The sequence below is a fragment of the Pelophylax lessonae genome (genome assembly GCF_965119305.1).
Source record: "Pelophylax lessonae genome assembly, chromosome: 2".
Lineage (NCBI taxonomy): Eukaryota > Metazoa > Chordata > Amphibia > Anura > Ranidae > Pelophylax > Pelophylax lessonae.
In genome coordinates this window covers 172,904,830-172,924,508 of record NC_138769.1, presented here as the reverse complement: position 1 = coordinate 172,924,508, position 19,679 = coordinate 172,904,830, and the positions used below count along the sequence as shown (strand labels likewise).

The 19,679-nt window shown below is 44.6% G+C and overlaps 1 protein-coding gene across 11 annotated transcripts in view; it reads right to left on the bottom strand.

Annotated features, from left to right (window-relative positions):
• MAP7D2 (MAP7 domain containing 2) overlaps positions 1–19,679 on the bottom strand; it is a 291,288-nt gene that overhangs the window by 7,474 nt on the left and 264,135 nt on the right. For 10 of the 11 annotated variants that reach the window (XM_082246120.1, XM_082246125.1, XM_082246126.1 and 7 more), the window contains 4 exons: positions 19,510–19,558; positions 16,215–16,286; positions 14,871–15,060; positions 12,036–12,307 (listed from right to left, as the gene is read on the bottom strand). In XM_082246120.1, coding sequence (XP_082102246.1) covers positions 12,061–12,307; positions 14,871–15,060; positions 16,215–16,286; positions 19,510–19,558 — 558 coding nt within the window. In that variant the 3' untranslated portion in view covers positions 12,036–12,060. The remainder of the gene's footprint in view (positions 1–12,035; positions 12,308–14,870; positions 15,061–16,214; positions 16,287–19,509; positions 19,559–19,679) is intronic. The other variant, XM_082246124.1, reaches the window with a different exon arrangement.

The following is a 19,679-nucleotide window of genomic DNA, read 5'->3' as shown; positions in this document are numbered from 1 at the left end:
AGATTCAGGATCTCATGAGGCAGGGGAAGGCAGGGGGTGCTTTTTGCTAGCCCGTAACCTGCAAGCCACCTCCACCCAGGACACAAGGGACTCCAGTACTAGTCACTTCAGTGTGTGGATGGATAGTTGGGACCCAGAGGGCCCCGTAGCTTTAGAGAGGGGATCAGGTGGGGAAACGTGCTCCAAAGACTCCATGAGTCACCAGCAGAGCAGGAGAGGACCCCACCAGACTCATCACCCACAGAAACAGGCACCTGCCGTCACTGTACTATACGTGTGGCGATCAGGAAGTAAAATGATCCAGGAGTCAGCACCAGGGGATGAGGTGGGGCTTCCACCACGTAAATCGCCGCCCATAGGGCTCCACTGTCATGGCTTCTGCTATTTCCAATAGCAAACCACAACAAAATGGAAACAGGACTAGACAAACATGGCGGCCGTGTATGGAAACACACAGGCTACAACATAATGGCTGCCCCGCGCAGTACCACAAGGCATACAGGGATCCAGGAGGGAGTCCAGGCCTCAAGGACAGATCCAGGCAGGATGGGGGGCCCTGGCATGAGCCCCCCCCGGTACAGTTGATTGTCCGGTCAATGGCAGCGCCCCCCCCCGGCCCCCATCGCTAGTTGGTGCCTTGCCCCCAGACCACCTAAACAGCCCCAGCATGGAGGTGGAGGGTAGGATGAGGGACTTGGCAAGGAGGGGTGCCTGTGGGAAGGAGGGGAATCCGGGGGTCCGACCATCCCAAGGGGGGGCCCACGTCCATCCCAAAACCCTCCTGGGGGAGGGGGGGGACAGCTACTCACCATACCAGGAACTAGATGGGCACCGCTCCAGACAGAATCCCTCTCCATCGAAATGGGGGGGGGGCTGTTGGCCAGAAGGAATGCTGCGACTTGGGCTGAGAACCAGTCCTGTGACCTCGTGAGGCATTTAACTCGCAGGCCAACCCCTGTCCAGTGGGGCTATGTCGTGGCCGACCTAGTGCGGAGCTGAGGTCTGCGTGCACTCACTGGCCAGATGGGTGACCACTGGATCTAGATTATCCAGCCCGTCACCCAGTCCAGCAGTTGATTGTAGATCTCACAGGAAAAAATCCAGGAGAAAAAAAAATGATCTAAACAATTTTGCAAGGACCAAAGATCCAAGCAAGGAAATAGGTTGTTACTCCTGACTAGGCAGAAAAAAAAAATGGGATTTTTAACTTACCGTAAAATCCATTTCTCTGATGTTCATTGATGGACACAGCTCCTTATCTTCTTGACCACTAGGTTATACTGCCCCCTACAGGAGTAAAACACTAGGCAGGAAAAAGCTTGACTACGCCTATGGGCAGTCCCAGGGGGTATACACCCACACTCAGCTATACGCATGTTTTATTACAAGCAGTGTCAAAGAAAGCCAACTCCACAGAGGGGTGGTTGCTGTGTCCCTCAATGAACATTGAGAAGTGGATTTTATGGCAAGTCAAAAATCCCATTTTCTCTTTCGTTCATTGACAGACACAGCTCCTAATCTTCTTGACCATTGGGACGTCCTAAAGCAGTGTCAAAAGTGAGGGGTGAGAACAGCAAGAATTAAATTCCCAAGGCTAAACCGTAGCCAACCAGTTAACAAGGAGCTCAACCATAAACAACTGGAGTTCACCTGAAAAAAAACAATACACCCTCAAAGAAGACCAGGTCCTCCAAACAGCAGCCTGAAAAACCTTGCGACCTAAATAAGCATCCGCAGATGCCAACACATCCACCTTATAAAACTTTGTGAAAGTGTACGCAGACGACCAGGTGGCCCCCTTGCAAACCTGCATCACTGATGCCTGATGACAGAAGGCCCAAGAAGCACTAAGCGCCCGAGTAGAGTGCGCCTTAACGGGGAAAGGAGGAACCTGACCCTTAATTGAATAGGCCTGAATCACTGTCTGTCTGATCTATCTGGAAATGGTCACAGCAAAAGCAGCCAACCTTTTTCGAGGTACATCTGAGTACAAATAGTAACTGACTTCCTAAAAGACTCCGTAGCTGCCAGGCATACCCTGATTGCCTGAAGCATATCCAGGGAATGCAAGGCAATTTCCTTAGGATGTTTAGGCCTGGAACATAGGGAAGGCAACACAACGACTTCATGCAAATGGAAATCAGACGACCTTTGGAAGGAACGACAGGCAGGGATGAAGAACCACCATATCTCTGTGAACCACAAGACGACGCCTTCAGCTCTGACAACCTGCACACAGAAGTAGTAGCCACCAAAAAGGCCACCTTCTGGGACAACGTAAGCAGGGGAACCTCTGAAGACTATCGAAAGGAGTTTCTGAAGAACTGACCGCCCCAAATGGAGGTCCCGTGGTGGCAATGGAGGAGCCAAGTGTCGAACTCCCTTGAGAAAGGTACGCACCAAGGAATGTGTGGCCAATGGACGTTGAAAGAAAACCCGCTAAGGCTGAAACCTGGACCTTGATGGTACTCAAGGCCAGGCGCTGTTCAACCCCCCGTTGGAGGAAAGCCAATATTTGAGCCACTGAAAAGGAGCGAGGGTGAACCCCAAGAGACTCATACGACGCAATGTACGTCTTCCAAGTACGATGGTAGATCTTCCTAGAGGTAGATTTTCTGGAGACCGTCATTGCTTTTTGTGTACTTTAGAGCAATATGCTTGAGAAAAAATCTCTGTTGCCTTTTTGGTTTATTTTGGTTTATTTGTGTCCAGTGTTTCTTTGGTCCCGCCTTAATATATCTCCTGGACTGACGAAAGGGCGTTTCCCCCTGGCTCTTTTTGGATTAAGGAAACCCTTATTTTTGGCTGTGGTTCTGTCTAAAACTGTGTGAGGCCCGAATAGTAAATCGCCGTGAAGGGGATGCCATCAGGGAGCTTAGGTCCTTATTCCTGACTAGACCGATTAAAACAGATTACATAGAGCAGAGAGGGGGGTTATATACCAGCTGAGGATGGCTCATGGGCTTAGCCAGGTGTTTTTTATTCTGCCTAGTCCTACTCCTGGAAGAGGCAATATTTTAGTTATGATTTATGGAGCCCTGTGTCCGTCGATGAACAAAAGAGAAATTGGCAATTAAGTGGAACCTCCATTGCACAAAACATATGTATTAGGAGAACACAACAGATCAAACAAACCTAAACCATAGAGGAGAGTATCCAGGTACTGTTAATTGTAAAATTGAGCGGAGTATACCAAAATCTAGATTCGACATAAGGAATCATATTCTCACTCATGTAAAAAGGGTACATTTCCAATTTTTGATGTAGCACATATCGGCCCGCAAGCAACCCTCAAAATGCTAAGCAAAAACATGTTGCTTAAACCTAATTCTATTTTAGTAAGATGTGTTCACTAGTTTAGACCTGTAGTACACTCGTCACATGCGCAAAACAGCTGGCGGCCCCCTTCGTGGGGGGGGGGGGGGGACAATCGCATTATGTGAACCCCTAGAACAAGCATGTTCCCCGAGTTGTCAAAAGGAGAAAGTGTAGTTACCAATAGAGACGAGAAGCTAGAAGGCCCAGAAAAAGATTAAGGAAAAAAAAGAAAAGGGAAAAAAGGAAAAAAGGGAAAACAAAAAGGGGAAAAGGGGGGGGGGGGTTTAGAGGGAACAATGAAGAGGGGGAGGAAGGGTAGGGACACTCTGCGCTCCAACCTTTACAGACCAGTAAACAATTTAAGCAGGTGTCCATGTCTTCTGTTTCATTTACAACCTTACCTGTACAGGTGTCACAGACAGGAAAGTAGGGAAATCTCAGCAGAAAAAAATATCCTGCCAAATATTATCTTTCCCACATTATTAAAAACGCTGTACTGCACATTTTTTTCTTCAATTTCTTAATTTTCCAAAAAATTGTGACAAAAAAAAAACTCACCATGCCTATTACTAAATACCTTAGACTGAGTAATTTTCAAAAAAGGGGGCATTTGGGGGTAATTTGTACTGTTGTGGCATTTTAAAGGGCCTCAAGAAATGAGACTGGCCGTCAGTACATCAGAAATTATAAATTTTCAACTATATATACACCATAGTTTGAAGACTCATACTTTCACACAAACCAATATACACTAATGGGATAGTATAAGACATGTATCAGAATACATTTTGGTCTAAATGTATGAAAAATTAGATTTTGTTGGATAGGTTTTAAAACAGAAAATTGAAAATGTTTTTTTTTTTTCACAATTTTCTCTTTTTTTCAATTATATAATTTAAAAATAAAAAACCCAGTGCAATCAAACAACTCCAAAAGAAAGCTCTATTTGTGTGAAAAATATTATAGAAGTTTCATTTGCATACAAGGTTGCATGCCCGTGCAATTACCAGATAAAGTAGCGCGGTGATGAATAGCACAAAAATGGCCTGGTCATGAGGGGGTAAAACCTGGAGATCAAGTGGTTAGTAACCATTCATTTTTCTTTCTTTCCCCTGTTGTCAAAAGTTTTTTTTTCTATAAAAATTATGCATGACATTACCAGGGGTACTAAAATGAAAGTGACTGGGAATAAAGTGAGCCATGTTAGACAGTGGTGCAAGTTGACTGTGCTATAAGTGACGTTTTAGAAAGGTTAGTTGTGCCTAAGCAATACAGTAAGTTCCCTACTTATGAACAAGTTCCGCTCCGGGAGCTCGTTCGTAAGTCCAATTTGTTCATAAGTCCAACAAAGATCAGCACTTGCAGACAAAGGCTGCGAATGCTGACCAGTGTGTTCTGGTGTGGGGGGGGGGGGGGAGTCCCCCTCTCAGAACACAAAGGCACAGCGCGGGAGATCACTGCACCAACATTGCTTGTGTTGGTACATCGGTCAATTTTTTTCTGTTCCGTCCGCTGGGTTTAACAAACAAAACGTGTGTGTAACCAGCTTTACAGGATTTGACATGTGAACATATGTTCGCATACTTTAAAGTTAGCAAGTCAAATTTTCATTTGTAGGGGACTCACTGTACTCTGAAGGATCTACCTTTTGTCTGAATTTGCCCCTATAAAAATGGGATTTTTGAATTACCGTAAAATCCATTGCTTGTTCATTGACGGATACAGTTCCTGGTCTTCTTAACCATTGGGTAATACTGCCCCCTACAGGAGTAGGGCACTAGGCAGAAGAAAAGTTTGGCTACGACTATTGGGCAGTCCCAGGGGGTATACTCCCCCTCTCTCTGCTATAGGTACTCAGTTTTGTTACAAGCAGTGTCAGAAGAAAGCAAACTCCACAGAGGGGTGGGTGCTGTGTCTGTCAATGAACATCAGAGAAATGGATTTTACGGTAAGTCAAAAATCCTATTTTCTCTTTCGTTCATTGACGGACACAGCTCCTGATCTTCTTAACCACTGGGACGTCCTAAAGCAGTGTTAAACATGAGGCGTGGGAACAGCGAAAAAGAATTTCCCAAGGCTAACTATAGCCAACCTGGTAAACAGGAGCCGAACCAAAACAACTGGAGCTCACCTGAAAAAAAACAATACACCATCAAAGAGAACCAGGTCCTCTAAAACAGCAGCCTCCAAAACCTTGCGGCCAAAGGAAACCTCCACAGATGCCACTACATCCACTTTATAGAACTTTGTGAAAGTATGCACAGAGGACCAGGTGGCCGTCTTGCAAACCTGACTAGAGTGCGCCTTGACAGGGAAAGGAGGAACCTGACCTTTGATGGAATAGGCATGAATCACCATCTGTCTGATCCATCTGGAAATGGCTGCAGAGGAAACGGACAAATAATATAAGTACAAATAGTGAGTCTGATTTCCTAAAAGACTCCATAGCTGCAGTTACATCCTAATCGCCCGGACCACATCCAAGACATGCAAAACAATTTTCCTTGTTTTGGCCTGGGACACGGGACACAGGGAAGACAACAAAATGTCTTCATTTAAATGAAAATCAGAGACAACTTTAGGAAGGAATGACGGACGGGGCGAAGAACCATCTTATCATTGTAAACCATCAAGTAAGGTGAGCGACAGGGTAACGCCGCCAATTCCGACACCCTGTGCGCAGAGGTGAAAGCCACCCAAAAATCCACCTTCTGGGACAGCATAAGCAGGGGAATCTCCTGAAGATTCTCAAAAGGAGCCTTCTGGAGGACTGAGAGCACCAAATTGAGGTCCCAAGGCGGCATCAGAGACTGCACTGGAGTGGTCAAGTGCCTAACTCCCTGAAAAGAAAAGTATGCACCAAGGAGTTTGTGGCCAAGGGTCGTTGAAAGAAGACCGCTAAGGCCGACACCTGACCCTCAATAGTACTCAAGGCCAGTTTCTGCTTAACCCCCCCCCGTTGAAGGAAGGTCCAGATCCAAGCAACTGAAAAAAGAGTGATGATGAACCCCAAGAGACTCGCACCACGCAATTTACGTCTTCCACGTACGATGATAGATCTCCCTAGAAGTAGATTTCCTAGCTTTTAACAGCATTGGAAACCTCTATCCATCATCACCTGGCATTCAACAGCCAAGCAGTCAAAACCAGCCACTGTAAAGCAGGATGGAAGATTGGTCCTTGGGACAGCAGATCCTCCCTAAGAGGAAGCTTCCAAAGAATGTCGGTGACCAGCCACACCAGATCGGCGTATTAAGCCCGGGGCCACTAAGTTGACCGGAATCCCTTCTGCCTTGATCCTGCATAGAAGTCTTGACAGAAGCTTGAGAGGAAGGAAGGCGTAAGTCAAATGATACTGACCCCACGGGGCCACCAGCGTATCCGTGGTGTCCGCCAGAGGATCCCGTGACCGAGCCACAAACCTCTGCACCTTTCTGTTGAGCCGGGAAGCCAACAGATCCACCGCAGGGATGCCCCACCGAAGACACAACTGATGAAACACCACCGGATGAAGGGACTACTCCAATTGGTCCAACGCCTGCCGACTGAGGTAATCTGCCTGCCAGTTTTCCACCCCGAGAATGTGTACAGGGTAGAGGGCTGGAATGAACCATTCTGCCAACCTTAGAAGGCCGGCCAGGACACTTCCTGTGCCCCCCTGGTGATTGACATAAGCCACGGCCATGGCATTGCCCGATTGAATGCGCACAGGACATCCCTGAAGACGATCCGTCCAATGTTCCAGGCACAGTCTGATCACTCTGAGTAACAAGACATTGATTGGTAGTTCCAGTGTCCAGACCCCCTGAGCAGAAATTTTACCGAGGCCGCCTCTCCAGCTGGACAGGCTGGCATCCATGGTGACCATTGTCCAATACATGAGGAGGAAAGATTTGCCAAGCCGAAGCGTCGAAGAACAAAGCCACCATATCAGGGACTCGTTCCCTGGCTCAGCCGGGTCTAATTGTAGATTCTTGTCCCATTTGGCCAGAATCACCCTGGCAGGGACCTCGTATGGAACTGTGCAAACAGAACTGCCTCAAAAGGTAGACACCATCAAGCCCAGCACCCGCATGCAAGTCCGGAGGGATTACCATCTGCTGGACAGCAGGAGAAGAATTACAGCCTGCAGCTTCTGGAGTTTGTCCAGAGGAAGGAGCATTCTGGCAGACTCCAGAGTCAGACCCAGATAGTCCAGCTTTGTGGATGGAACCAGAGAAGACTTCTGAAAATTCAGAATCCTGCCAAACTCCCTCAGAGTTTGTATGGTGATTTTCAGGTTTTCTACCAGAGCAGTCGGAGACTCCGCTCACAGAAGGAGGTCATCCAAGTAGCCCAGGACCGCGATCCCCTATTGGCGTAACAATGCTAGCACTAGGGCCAACACTTTCGTGAAGACTTGAGGAGCAGAAGCGAGACCAAAGGGTAACACCACAAACTGATAATGCTCCTCTCCCACGGCAAAGCAGAGGAAGCGCTGGAGACTGACATATATTGGAATGTGAAGGTAAGCGTCCTTGATATCGATGGAGGCAAGAAAAATCCCAGATGCAGGGAAACCACCACCGTGCGAACGGAATCCATTCTGAACTTCTGTACTCGCACAAAGCAGTTCAGCGCCTTGAGGTCCAGAACTGGATGCACCTTGCCTTCCTTCCTGGAGACTGTAAACAGGTTTGAGTAAAAACCCATGAAAAAACGTTACGAAGTCAGAACCGGGACCATCACACTTTAAAGTAAAAGGTCTTGCACCGCCCCAAAAAGAGGTTGTAAGCGGACCGGGGGCAGTCGCACATTGGGAGGAAGAATCTTACCGGAGAACGAAACTCAATCTTGTAGCCGGCCCGAATCACCTTGTGGACCCACCTGACTTGTACCAGGGGAGTCCACGGGTCCAGGAACAAGCGAAGACGCCCTAGATACAGGTGAGGGTGCACCATCATGATAAAGGGACCTTGTTCGTGGGTCTGGAGAAGCCCGCTCTTGACCTGCCAGACCAAGTTCACTTGGATCCTCCAGAGGAGGCCCCCGAAGGGCTCCGATCCCTTTACCCTGAGGGACGAAAAAAACTTATGAGGCGAGAAGGAGGGCCCACATCTATGATGAGGGTCCTTGCCCTTAATAGCCTGCGGAAGAAAGGTACTCTTCCCCCCTGCGAGAGCTTTAATGATGTCATCCAGGGTAGCACCAAACAGGCAATCTCCTTGAAAGGGAAGATCAGTCAAGGCCTTTTTAGAAATCTGGTCCACAGACCAGCATTTGAGCCAAAAAACACGCCGAAGGACCACTGCCAAAACAGAGAGCCGAGCCACTAGGGGAGCCGCATCCAAAGAGACATCACAGATAAACTGCAGCCCCTGGACCAGCTGGTGCGCCAGCTCAGTAAAGGTAGGGGGAAGCTACTAGCCCTACAGGTCACGGCGCAAAAGCCTAGCACATACAGTCAGAGTCTGCGACACCAGGGCAATTGTGAATATCGGCCTCAGTGCCGAACTAGCCAGGGTATACATATTGCGGGCCACAGCCCTTCCTGTCAGCTGGGGACTCTTAAACCGGAATCATGATTGCCTTGTTTAACCTGAAAACTGGAGGGTCCACCATCAGCGGAACAGTCCACTTCTTAAGGGACTCCTCAGCGGTATCGCCTAGCAAAATCGCTTAGGGACCTCAAGGGGAGGCTTTGGTCGTCCCAACCATTTAGTCATAATTCTGTCAAAATAGGAGGGGAAAGTAAACACCTTTTCCGCTCTGGATAGCTTGTGAATGCCAAAGGGAACCTGCGCCACTGCAGCACCTTCAGCTGCATCCTCCACCTTTAAGGTCTCACGCAGAGCTACAATCAGTGCGTTCACAAGCGAACTTTTCATATGTGGTTGCAGAAGTGGCCTCACTATCTGAGGATTCAGTGCACGTGGTTGCAGTTGCAGACCAAGCTGGATGACCCACGTCCATGGTTCACCCGAATCAGATTCAGGATCTGATGAGAAAGATGAGGCAGGGGAAAGCGGCGGGTGCTTTTCGCCAGCCCGTCTCCCAAAAGCCACCCCCACCCGGGACACCAAAAACTCCTGAACTGCCGTCAGTGCATCGATGGAGAGATGGATGGGACCCGGAGGGCCATGCAGCCTCAGAGAGGGTATCAGGTGGGGAGATATACTCCAAAGACTCCATAAATCACCAGGGGGACCCCACAAAAGTGTAAAACACTGTTAAGGGACAACCCCCACCACTCTGGCAGCCAACCCTTTTGTCAGCCACAGAGCACCAATCGATCATTAGTAGAGAGGGAGATGACCCCACCAGACTCACCACCCTGAAATAGTGGCCCTGCGTGGCACCACAAGGCTCCCAGGGACCCAGGAGGGATACTTAGACCTCAGAAAATGGAATAGGCAGGAAGGGGGGCCCCTGGCAAGAGCCCCCACCAGGTACAGCCACCCCAATAGCCGATCGCCGGCTGCGCACCCCCCCCCGATCGCAAGGACAGCACCCTGCCCCCACCCCAGGTGGTGGACAAGGCCACCCCACAGCCCTAGCGTCAGTAAAAGGAGGTAGGGGGGCCATATGGCCCACAGGGACCACTACACTGATGAAGGGAGTGCCTAACAGGAAGGAGGGAAACCCAGGGGTCTGACATCCCATGGAGGGGCCCCCTCCCCCCCGAAAACCCCCCAGGGGGAGAGGGGGGACAGTCACCTACCATACCAGGAACCGGACGGGCACTGCTCCAGACAGCACCTCCTTTACATCAAAATGGAAGGGGGGCTGGCAGCCAGGAGGAACACTGCGACTCGGGCCGAGACACGGTCATATGCGACCTAGCGAGGAGTTTAACCTGCAGGCCAGCCCCTGTCCGGGGGGGTCCATGTTGAGGCTGACCTAACGTGTAGCGGAGGTCTGCGTACCCTCGCTGGCCAAACTGGGGTGACCACTAGATCCAGATTACCGAGCCAGTCGCCCAGTCCAGCAGTAGATTGTAGATCTCACAGGAAAAAAACAGTAGAAAAGATTCTATCAAAAAAGAAAAAATTGGCAGGACCAAAGATCCCAGCAAGGAACTAGGTCTTTACTCCTGATTAGGCAGAAAAAAAAAACTGAGTACCGATAGCAGAGAGAGGGAGTATACCCCCTGGGACTGCCCATAGGTGTAGCCAAACTTTTTTTCTGCCTAGTGTCCTACTCCTGTAGGGGGACAGTATAAGCCAATGGTTAAGCAGGTCAGGAGCTGTGTCCGTCAACGAATGAGAGAGAAATAACAGTGCAATTCTTAGGCTGGCCATACACTATACAATTTTCTTATTCAATTTCCTTTAGATTTACCTTAAACTAAGTAGTGCATGGGCCTGCCTGACTGCATACAAATTGAAAGTGTTTAGGTTTGACCCTATATTACATGGTTTTGGTAAATCTAAAGGAAAGTTGAACAAGAAAATTGTATAGTGTATGGCCAGCCTTAGTATGAGAGTTTGCCTATATCTACAGAGTGAGATAGAAGGCACTGCTGCTTCGAACTGCTAGTCTCAGAAGAATAGGGGTGAGATTTAGTGATGCCATTGCTGTACTGTTTAGTTGCTCAAGGCACATAGAAAGTAAAAATGCTGCCTCTACCAATATGGTCAACCTCCACACAGACAAAGCAGAACAAAGCATGGCAAATCAGTAATGGGGAAAGAACAGCTGCAGGCAGACCACAGGCAATACTGGTGACTGGTCATTTGTCCTTTTTCTGACTTTTCCTGGGCACAGCTTCCAGAGTTCAGTTCCTCTTTAAAGAACATCTAAACCCAAGAATGAAAATGTAATATATTGCAACTTACCATTCCTTAGGTGTCGTGACTGCATTATTTTCTGTACAGTAAAAACATACCCAAATCCACACCTTCGTGATCACGGACCAGCCTGGTGTCAACTCCTGTAGCCCGTCTTCACGCCAACATAAAAATGTAAGATAAGATTCGCACTTTGCAATTAGGCCACCTACTCTATCCTTGTGAGCAAGCCCATTGGAGTGAAACGCTTTTTAAGGAGAGTGGTCTTTTTGGGTGGAAACTATATGTATGTAGCTATTTGACTGTTCGCTGAATAAAATACCAGAATTGCAAAGTGCAAATCACCTTCTTGTATTAGGTTCATAGTTCAGTTTTTTCCCTTTATTTTCAACTGGTGATCATGCCAGTAACACTTTCTGTCAAAGGGTGACAATTCTCACACACTGTACTTTATCTATAGAGAAGCAGCATTGTCACCATAGGACAGGACTACAAACACCTTCCCTTCTACACTGCTTCATAACAGAGCTGAGGGGTTCTTTAGCATCAGAGGTAGCTGGGACTAATGTACCAGATGAAAGTGCAGCACAGGTGGTTATTAGCTGACAAGATTTCTAGTAGGATCAACAGTTTTTTTTTGCATTTATCAAACAGATGTAACCAAATGCTTTAAATTATATATTAAGCGTACCAAAAAGAAGCGCATTCGTGATTAACCATTTAGGTCAGTTTTGCAACCCAATTCTAACATGGTAAACTTTATTCCTTGTTGTTCATTTAGAACCTCTAGTGATGCCATAGACGTCTTAGAATTTTTTTTTTTTAAATAACATTAATGTTATTAACATTGTGCTATACTTGGAAGACAACGATCACAAGATGAATGTATTTTCCTAAGTGGGTTTTGTCTTTTCTCTACATGCATAAGTACACTAAATGAAACATTACCCATATTACAGTGTGCTGTGTAAAATCAGCAGATTGTGTTAAGTTTGGGTTCTTGTCCTGGACTGTTAAATCCATCAATAAGGTTTCTATTACAGTCATCAATGTGTATACTTTCGCTCGAGATCTTGGAGTAAGTGGCCTGACCAGTGAAATCCAGAAGATCTTCCAAGGCTCTGGAATTATTAGTCCCATTCTCCAAAGAAACACTTGGATTGAGGTCATTCAGCGGTGAAAATTCCGGGATGGATATGAGCTCTTCTTTAGATACTGGACTGCGAGAAAATATTGACAATTACTTCTAGAGATAATCATGGTACAAAATGAAAGTGAATGTTTCATACAAAAGAAAAGGGAAAGAAAGGTAGGCAACTGCATTCTTTAATTATATGGGGTTTTATGATATACTAAAAGGAAATGAAACCTTGTATCCCATACCAATCAGGTCCACATCCCATACTTGGTAAACTATTTAAGTAAACCTGGCATTAAATAAATACAGGAAACCAGGATTTCATACCTGTATGCTTGTTCCAGGCCCATAAACTGCCTGGAAGGCTGACAGGAACATTTGTTTGGACCATCTGGAGCTGTCCTTGTCTCTTGCTCATATTTTTTCAGATATATTTTCATAACAAAACTGCCTGTTAACTCCACTCTATCCTAATGAAGTGAAGTACTCTAAAGATTCTGAAGGACACTACCACAGGACTCCAAAACCATGCATATGCACAATACATGCCCCAACCTTTATTTCTGATCGCATGTGTAAATTCAATTTAGGTTACACAAGGAGCTCTTTCACAGACCCTTCTATTTTTAAACTTGCAATGGAAATAAGACATTTGCAAACTGTCTGAATACTATAAGCAGCAAAGGTTTCTTTCATGGTTTTTCCATACATGGTCCATTTTAGGGGTTCTGCCCTCACTTTTACCAACACAAAAGCGTTCACATTTCACATGATGCTGTAATAAAACAAATCCTTATATTTTAGGGCTTACCTATAAAAAAGCAGATACTATTCTGACAGTTATTAGAACAGCCTTTTTTTTTTAAATAATAATAAATTATAGAGAAACAATGCTAAGCATGTAAAATAATTTGTTGAATGTTAAAGCTGAAGTTAGGTATGACCTATTTTGCATACATTGGTCCAGCTTGGCTACTTTATGGAGCCAGCTTGAACCAATGTAAATATACATGCCATACTTCGCTAAGCCTGATGGAAGCTGAAAATCACTGTAGTAGGCACCACTACTACAGTGATTGCTGCTAAAGTCCAAGTCCCATTACAGGCACTGCCCAGCTGCCTAGTGAAAACGGGAGGTCTCTTGCGTGGTTCAGACACCATTCGGATAACTGCTGCGTGGTTCAGACACCATTTGGATATCTTCTGGTGTTCTCTGAATGGATCAAGGAGAGAACATGACAGTGCCTCGACCTCCACGCTTTACATTAATTGAGAAAATGCATGTTCTGAAAATGTGTTCTTGGAATTTGGCCCGTGCCCATACAAGCAATGTCCTATGTATATTAAGCAGCAGAGCAACCTGGCATGGGGTCCAAAAGCTAGAGGCGATCACTGTAGTAGTGGTGCCTATTATAGTCATTTCCAGCTTCCATGGAGATCAGCCAGGTATACCACATACATAGTTATGCATTTTACATTGTATTATATTTTGCCAGTTTTTAAGTATGGAAAATCTTCCTTGTATAAATCTGTTAGCAACTTATCTATTAATTTTTAGCATATTTCTGCATGTGAAAATATAGTATTATGTAAATAGTGTCCCTAAAGAGGACACATTTATTTCACTTAGAATTTACACCACTCAAAGCAAAGACTAGTGTAATCCCCATTTCCCTTGGTGAGAAGCTGGATGTCAATTTTACCCCCCTGTACACATTTTCCAACTTTAAATTTTTTCCCCCTATACACTTTACGTGAATATCTGAGCTTTTGGTTTGGTGCTTTTATGAATTGCAGGAGAACAAGCACATTAGTTCCTCAAAATAAGAAGTCTCTAGGGGATCGTTTAAGAGAAACAGATTCCTTTTGTGCTAGTTCTAGAATTTCACAAGGCACACGGGGGCTCTTTCACACGGGCGTTCCTTTTTTTTTGCCCGATCAGGTCCTTTTTTTTTTTTTGTAACGGACACGGATGACACTTGTGTCATCCGGTCCGTATGTCCGTTTTTCATCCCATCCGTTTGCGGATGAAAAACTGACATAATGCATGTCTATGTAAATACGGATGTCTGCGGATGACACCACTGACATCCGTTTTTGCTTCAGTTCCGTTTTTTGAAAGGAAGAAAAAATAGGGTTCTCCTCCGTTCAAAAAAACTGAACTGAACTGAACTGACAAAAAACGGATGTCCGAGGATGATCATCCGATGACATCCGTATTTACATAGAGATACATTATGTCCGTTTTTCATCCGCAAACGGATGGGATGAAAAACGGACATACGGAACGCCCGTGTGAAAGAGCCCTAAGTCTCTCAGTTTTCCCCTCTTACAATGTAATTCACAAAGATGGCATCTATAGGTCAGACCCTATTCCTCAGAACTCCCTATTCTTCTCTGTTCTACCATACTTAACCCATTTGGACATATTTGCCTTTTAACCTAACCAATTTTTATTGTGTAAGTCTCACTATCTTATATCACTGCCATTTCCTATCCTTAAATGGTATAGTGTCTCCCTTACATCATCCCTTTGATAAGCTTGTAAAGGAAAGGCCCTCATCCATCATTGCCTGCAATCTAAAGGAGTGACATTTGGTTGACATGCAGTGTAATATGTTGCTGCCTTTTAACTAATTAAGTACCTCACATCCATTGACTGAACTTCATCCGTGGAATCATCCAGACTGTTACATTTCCCTTCAAATGCATCAAGTTGGATAAGGCTAACATTTGTTTTCAGGCCACTGGAGAACAATTCTTTAGGCTTGGTTTCAATGATTGCAACAGCAGGTTTCGTATCTTCTGTATGAGAGGATAACCCATTGATGTGCACTAAAATACCAGCATCAGGGGAAAAAAAAAAATTGAGCACCAATGAATTGCATTTATAAACAACACACCCCACTCTACTGAAGGGAAGGCCTTCTGAGACCGTACATGGGAGAATATTTCTCATTATGCCGGAAGGTGTCTGTATGATTGTTAATGGAAGCATAGTGAAGTACTTAAATAGAAATATTAATCCCGGCCCTCATACAGCACCAAGGAAAAGATCTCCAGTTTAATTGGGGAAACAGGTTGCAATATAACTCCACCCTGTTAACATGTATCAGTAAAATATTAGGGTTTGCAAATAGTATTTTTTGCTTCTTTGTGCCCCTTTCACACTTGTGCAACCTGAATGTCACGTGACTTGCAGCAATGCCAATGTAATGCAATGCCTGTGTAATCTTGAGATCTATGGACCTCAAGTCGTATCAAAGTCAGACCAAAGTAGTGCAGGGACTACTTTGAAGTCACACAGATATTAACGGTACTCATTGGAAATCCTAGGGTACGACTTGTCATGCAACTTTGCAGTCCCAAGTCGCAAGACAAGTTGCACACGCATGAAAGGGGCCAAAAATGGACTGCGGCTGGCCCGCAGATATGTGAGATATGTGAACCGGCTTTATAGAGAAGGCTGCCGATTCACATGTCAATGCGAATTGGGTGGGGTTCAAACGTCAAATGTATTTGAACTATGTGGGGCTGTATTCCCTTCTGCCTTATTACATTTCTTAAGGACTTCAGTCATTTTTCTACCATAGTTTCTGGAATGCTTCTCATCCACCTTTGCATTTAGGGTGTTCCCACTCATCCTAAGGCATTCTTCATATTATATAATAAATAGATAAAACTGTAACAAGGTGAGTAGGACAACTTTTTGTAATCGTAACAGCAAATGTGAATCTCAAGGACAGAGATCTTGCCACCAGAGTCCTTAGCAGTTGTAAGAAACCAATATCTAACAAATAAAACTGTTGTGTGGACTTTCCCTCTGAGCACAAAGGAAATCACAAAAGCCAACAAAAACGTAAAATATGACAATTACTTATACTGCAGTAGCCTGTGTCTCTCCAAAACAGTTTTAGGTCATACATTAATTTCCTATTCCATGGTATACTACCTAATGCTAGACTGTTTTCTTCATCTAAATTACCCACCTGTTTCATTATCCTTTGGACCATTTTCAGAATTTAAAGATGACTGAACCTCTGCTTTTGGATCATCTTTCTGAAAAAGGTAAATTAAAAAAAATAAACTAAAACTGACAATTGAAAAATTATAAAGAAGTGGAATTGGGCAAACAAAGCTTTAACCATATGTGATATATTGGTTAGTTGTATGTTTTTTTTTTTTTATCTCAGGCATTTAAATATAATCAATACATGTAAGGTGAAAAAAAATGAAAGCTCATAAATGAAAATACTAACAACCTTACATACACCTTCACAATCATTTTATAGTCAACTAGCAGATTTTAAACTGAGCTAGCAAAAATCTACCAGCTTGGGCATACAGTGCATCTGGAAAGTATTCACAGCGCTTCACTTTTCCAACATTTTGTTATATTACAGCCTTATTCCAAAATAAATTAAATTCATTATTTTTCTCAAAATTATACAAAACAATACCCCATTATGACAACGTGAAAGAAGTTTGTTTAAAATCTTTGCAAATGTTTTTAATAAATGAAAAAAAAAAAAAACATATGTACATAAATATTCACTCTGACAGAGCTCCAGCATTTCTTTGTGGAGAGAGGAGAACATTTTAGAAGAACCACCATCTATGCAGCACTCCACCAAATCAGGCCTGTATGGTAGAGTTTCCAGACGGAAGCCACTCCTCAGTAAAAGGCACATGACAGCCCACCTGGAATTTGCCAAAAAGGACCTGAAGGACTCTTAGACCATGAGAAACAAAATTCTCTGGTCTGATAAAACAAAGATTGAACTCTTTGGCCTGAATAGCAAGCATCATGTCTTGAGGAAACCAGGCACCGCTCATCCCCTGGCCAATACCATCCCTACAGTGAAGCATAGTGGTGGCAGCATCACGCTGTGGGGATGTTTTTCAGTGGCATAAACTGAGAGACTAGTAAGGATTGAGGGAAAGATGAATGCAGCAATGTACAGAGACATCCCTGATGAAAACCTGCTCCAGAGTGCTCTGGACCTCAGACTGGGGAGAAAGGTTTACCTTCCAACAAGACAACGACCCTAAGCACACAGCCAAGATAACAATGGAGTGGCTACAGGACAACTCTGTGAATGTCCTTGAGTGGCACAGCCAGAGCCCAGACTTGAACCCAATTGAACATCTCTGGAGAGATCTGAAAATGGCTGTGCACGGACGCTCCCCATCAAACCATCAAACCTGATGAAGCTTGAGAGGTCCTGCTAAGAAGAATAGGAGAAATTGCCAAAAATAGGTGTGCCAAGCTTGTAGCATCCAACTCAAAAAGACTTGAGGCTGTAATTGGTGCTAAAGGTGTTTTAGCAAAGGCTGTGAATACTTCTGTACTAACTGAATCCAGTTCTAGAGACCTCACTTACAAAAAGATATTAATAAGATAGAAAGAGTCCAGAGACGAGTAACAAAAACAGTGAAAGGTTTATGGGATTGAACATATCGAGAGCGACTTCAGGAACTTAACCACTTAAGCCCCAGCCCTATTTCGGACACTTTTTGTTTAAAAGTTAAAACCAGTATTTTTTCCTAGAAAACTACTTAGAACCCCCAAACATTATATATATTTTTTTAGCAAAGACTCTGGAGAATAAAATGTCGGTCATTGCAAAATTTTTTGTCATGTGGTATTTGCGCAGCGGTCTTTAAAACGCCATTTTTTTGGAAAAAAATTGAAAAATCACATTTCACTGCATTTAAAAAATACTAAACAGTAAAGTTAGCCCATTTTTTGTATATTGTGAAAGATGATGTCACGCCGAGTAAATAGATACCCAACATGTTACGGTTTAAAATTGCGCCCCCCCCCCCCCCGTGGGATGGCGACAAACTACGGTCAATAGATATCTCAATCTGCGACACTTTAAATGTATCAAATAATTGCCCACGCTCTGGCGATCGCGGCGATACCTCACATGTGTGGTTTGAACAGCGATTTCATTCGCGGCTCAACTTGCGTATACTTTTTTTTTGTGCGCGAGCTAACGGTGACGGGGGAGGCTAAATTAATTTTTTTTCCTATTTATTTTTTCTTTTTTTTTAACTTTATTACAGGTTTTAAAAAAAAAAAAAATGTAAACATCCCTTGTGACACCAATATGTAGTGACAGGTACACTTTGTGGAGGGATCGAGGGTCTAAAAGACCCTAGACCCCTCCACTACACTTCCATGTATGCAAAACGCCGAAAACTGCGTTTTTGCATAAAGCCGTTTTTTAAATTTGCCGCCTTTTGCAGCACAGTAACACGGAAGTGACGTCATGGACGCCGCCTCCGGGTTACGTCATCGGAGACCCGATCAATGCCGTTTCCAGCATCCATCGGGACTCCATCCAGCCGGCGGACGTGCCGGCTGGGTGCTCGGGGCTCCCGGTGGGACGGAAGCCCCGAGCAAAGCCACGGAAGGCAGCGGGAGGGGGACGTCCCCTCCCGCTCACCCGGGTAACGATCGAGCAGCTCCCGAGCCGCATCGGTCGTTACCGACGGAAAGCCGACCGTCAGCTTTAAACCACGGTACCGGGATGATGCCTCTAGCTAGAGGCATCATCCCGGTATAACCCCGCAAAGTTACCCGACGTACGGGTACGTCAGTATGCTGTAAGTGGTTAAAACCTTTAAATACATCAAGAGGGTGAATAAGGCTCAGGAGGGCAGTTTTTTCAATATGAAACCAAAACAACTAACTGGAGGAAAGTACAAAACTAATCTTAGAAAGTATTATTTTACTGAAAGGCTAGTTATTGCTTGGAATAAACTATCAGCAGAGATAGTAAGGCAGTCAACAGTAAATGGCTTGAAACACGCTTGGGATAAACATAGATCTATAGTCAGACAACAAAGTTAGCGAGCAAAACAATAAAAAATAAATAAAAAAACCCAGCCCCCCCCAAACAAAAAAAAAATGGGCAGACTCGATGGGCTACTCAGTCTTTTTCTGCTGTCACTTTTCTACGATTCTTTTTTTTATTAAGTTTGCAAAGATTTCAAAACAAATTTCTTTCATGTTGTCATCATGCTTTATCGTTTGTAGAATTTTGAAGAACATAATGAATTTAATTCATTTTGAAATAACAAAATGTGGGAAAAGTGAAGCCCTGTGAATACTTTATGGATGCACTGTAGGAAGGACTGTGATAAAAACACTCAGCACACAGCCTGCAATTGGAGGGGTGGTGGATCAATGGCAGATCCGTTTTCAATGTTTTTATATAGCAGTTCAAAGTTAATAAGAAAACCCAGAAGCCATCACAGGGAAGCATACCTTTGTTTCTTGAATGTCACTCCTCCTTGTCCTTTTCATGATCTCATCAATTCTCTGTAAATAAAAAAAAAAAAACACAAACATCAGAATATGAAGAGGTAGGCAGATGAGGTCAATCTCCACCTCAGCCAACCACAGAAAGATTTGGACTCAATAATACAAAGCTGCTTGTGAA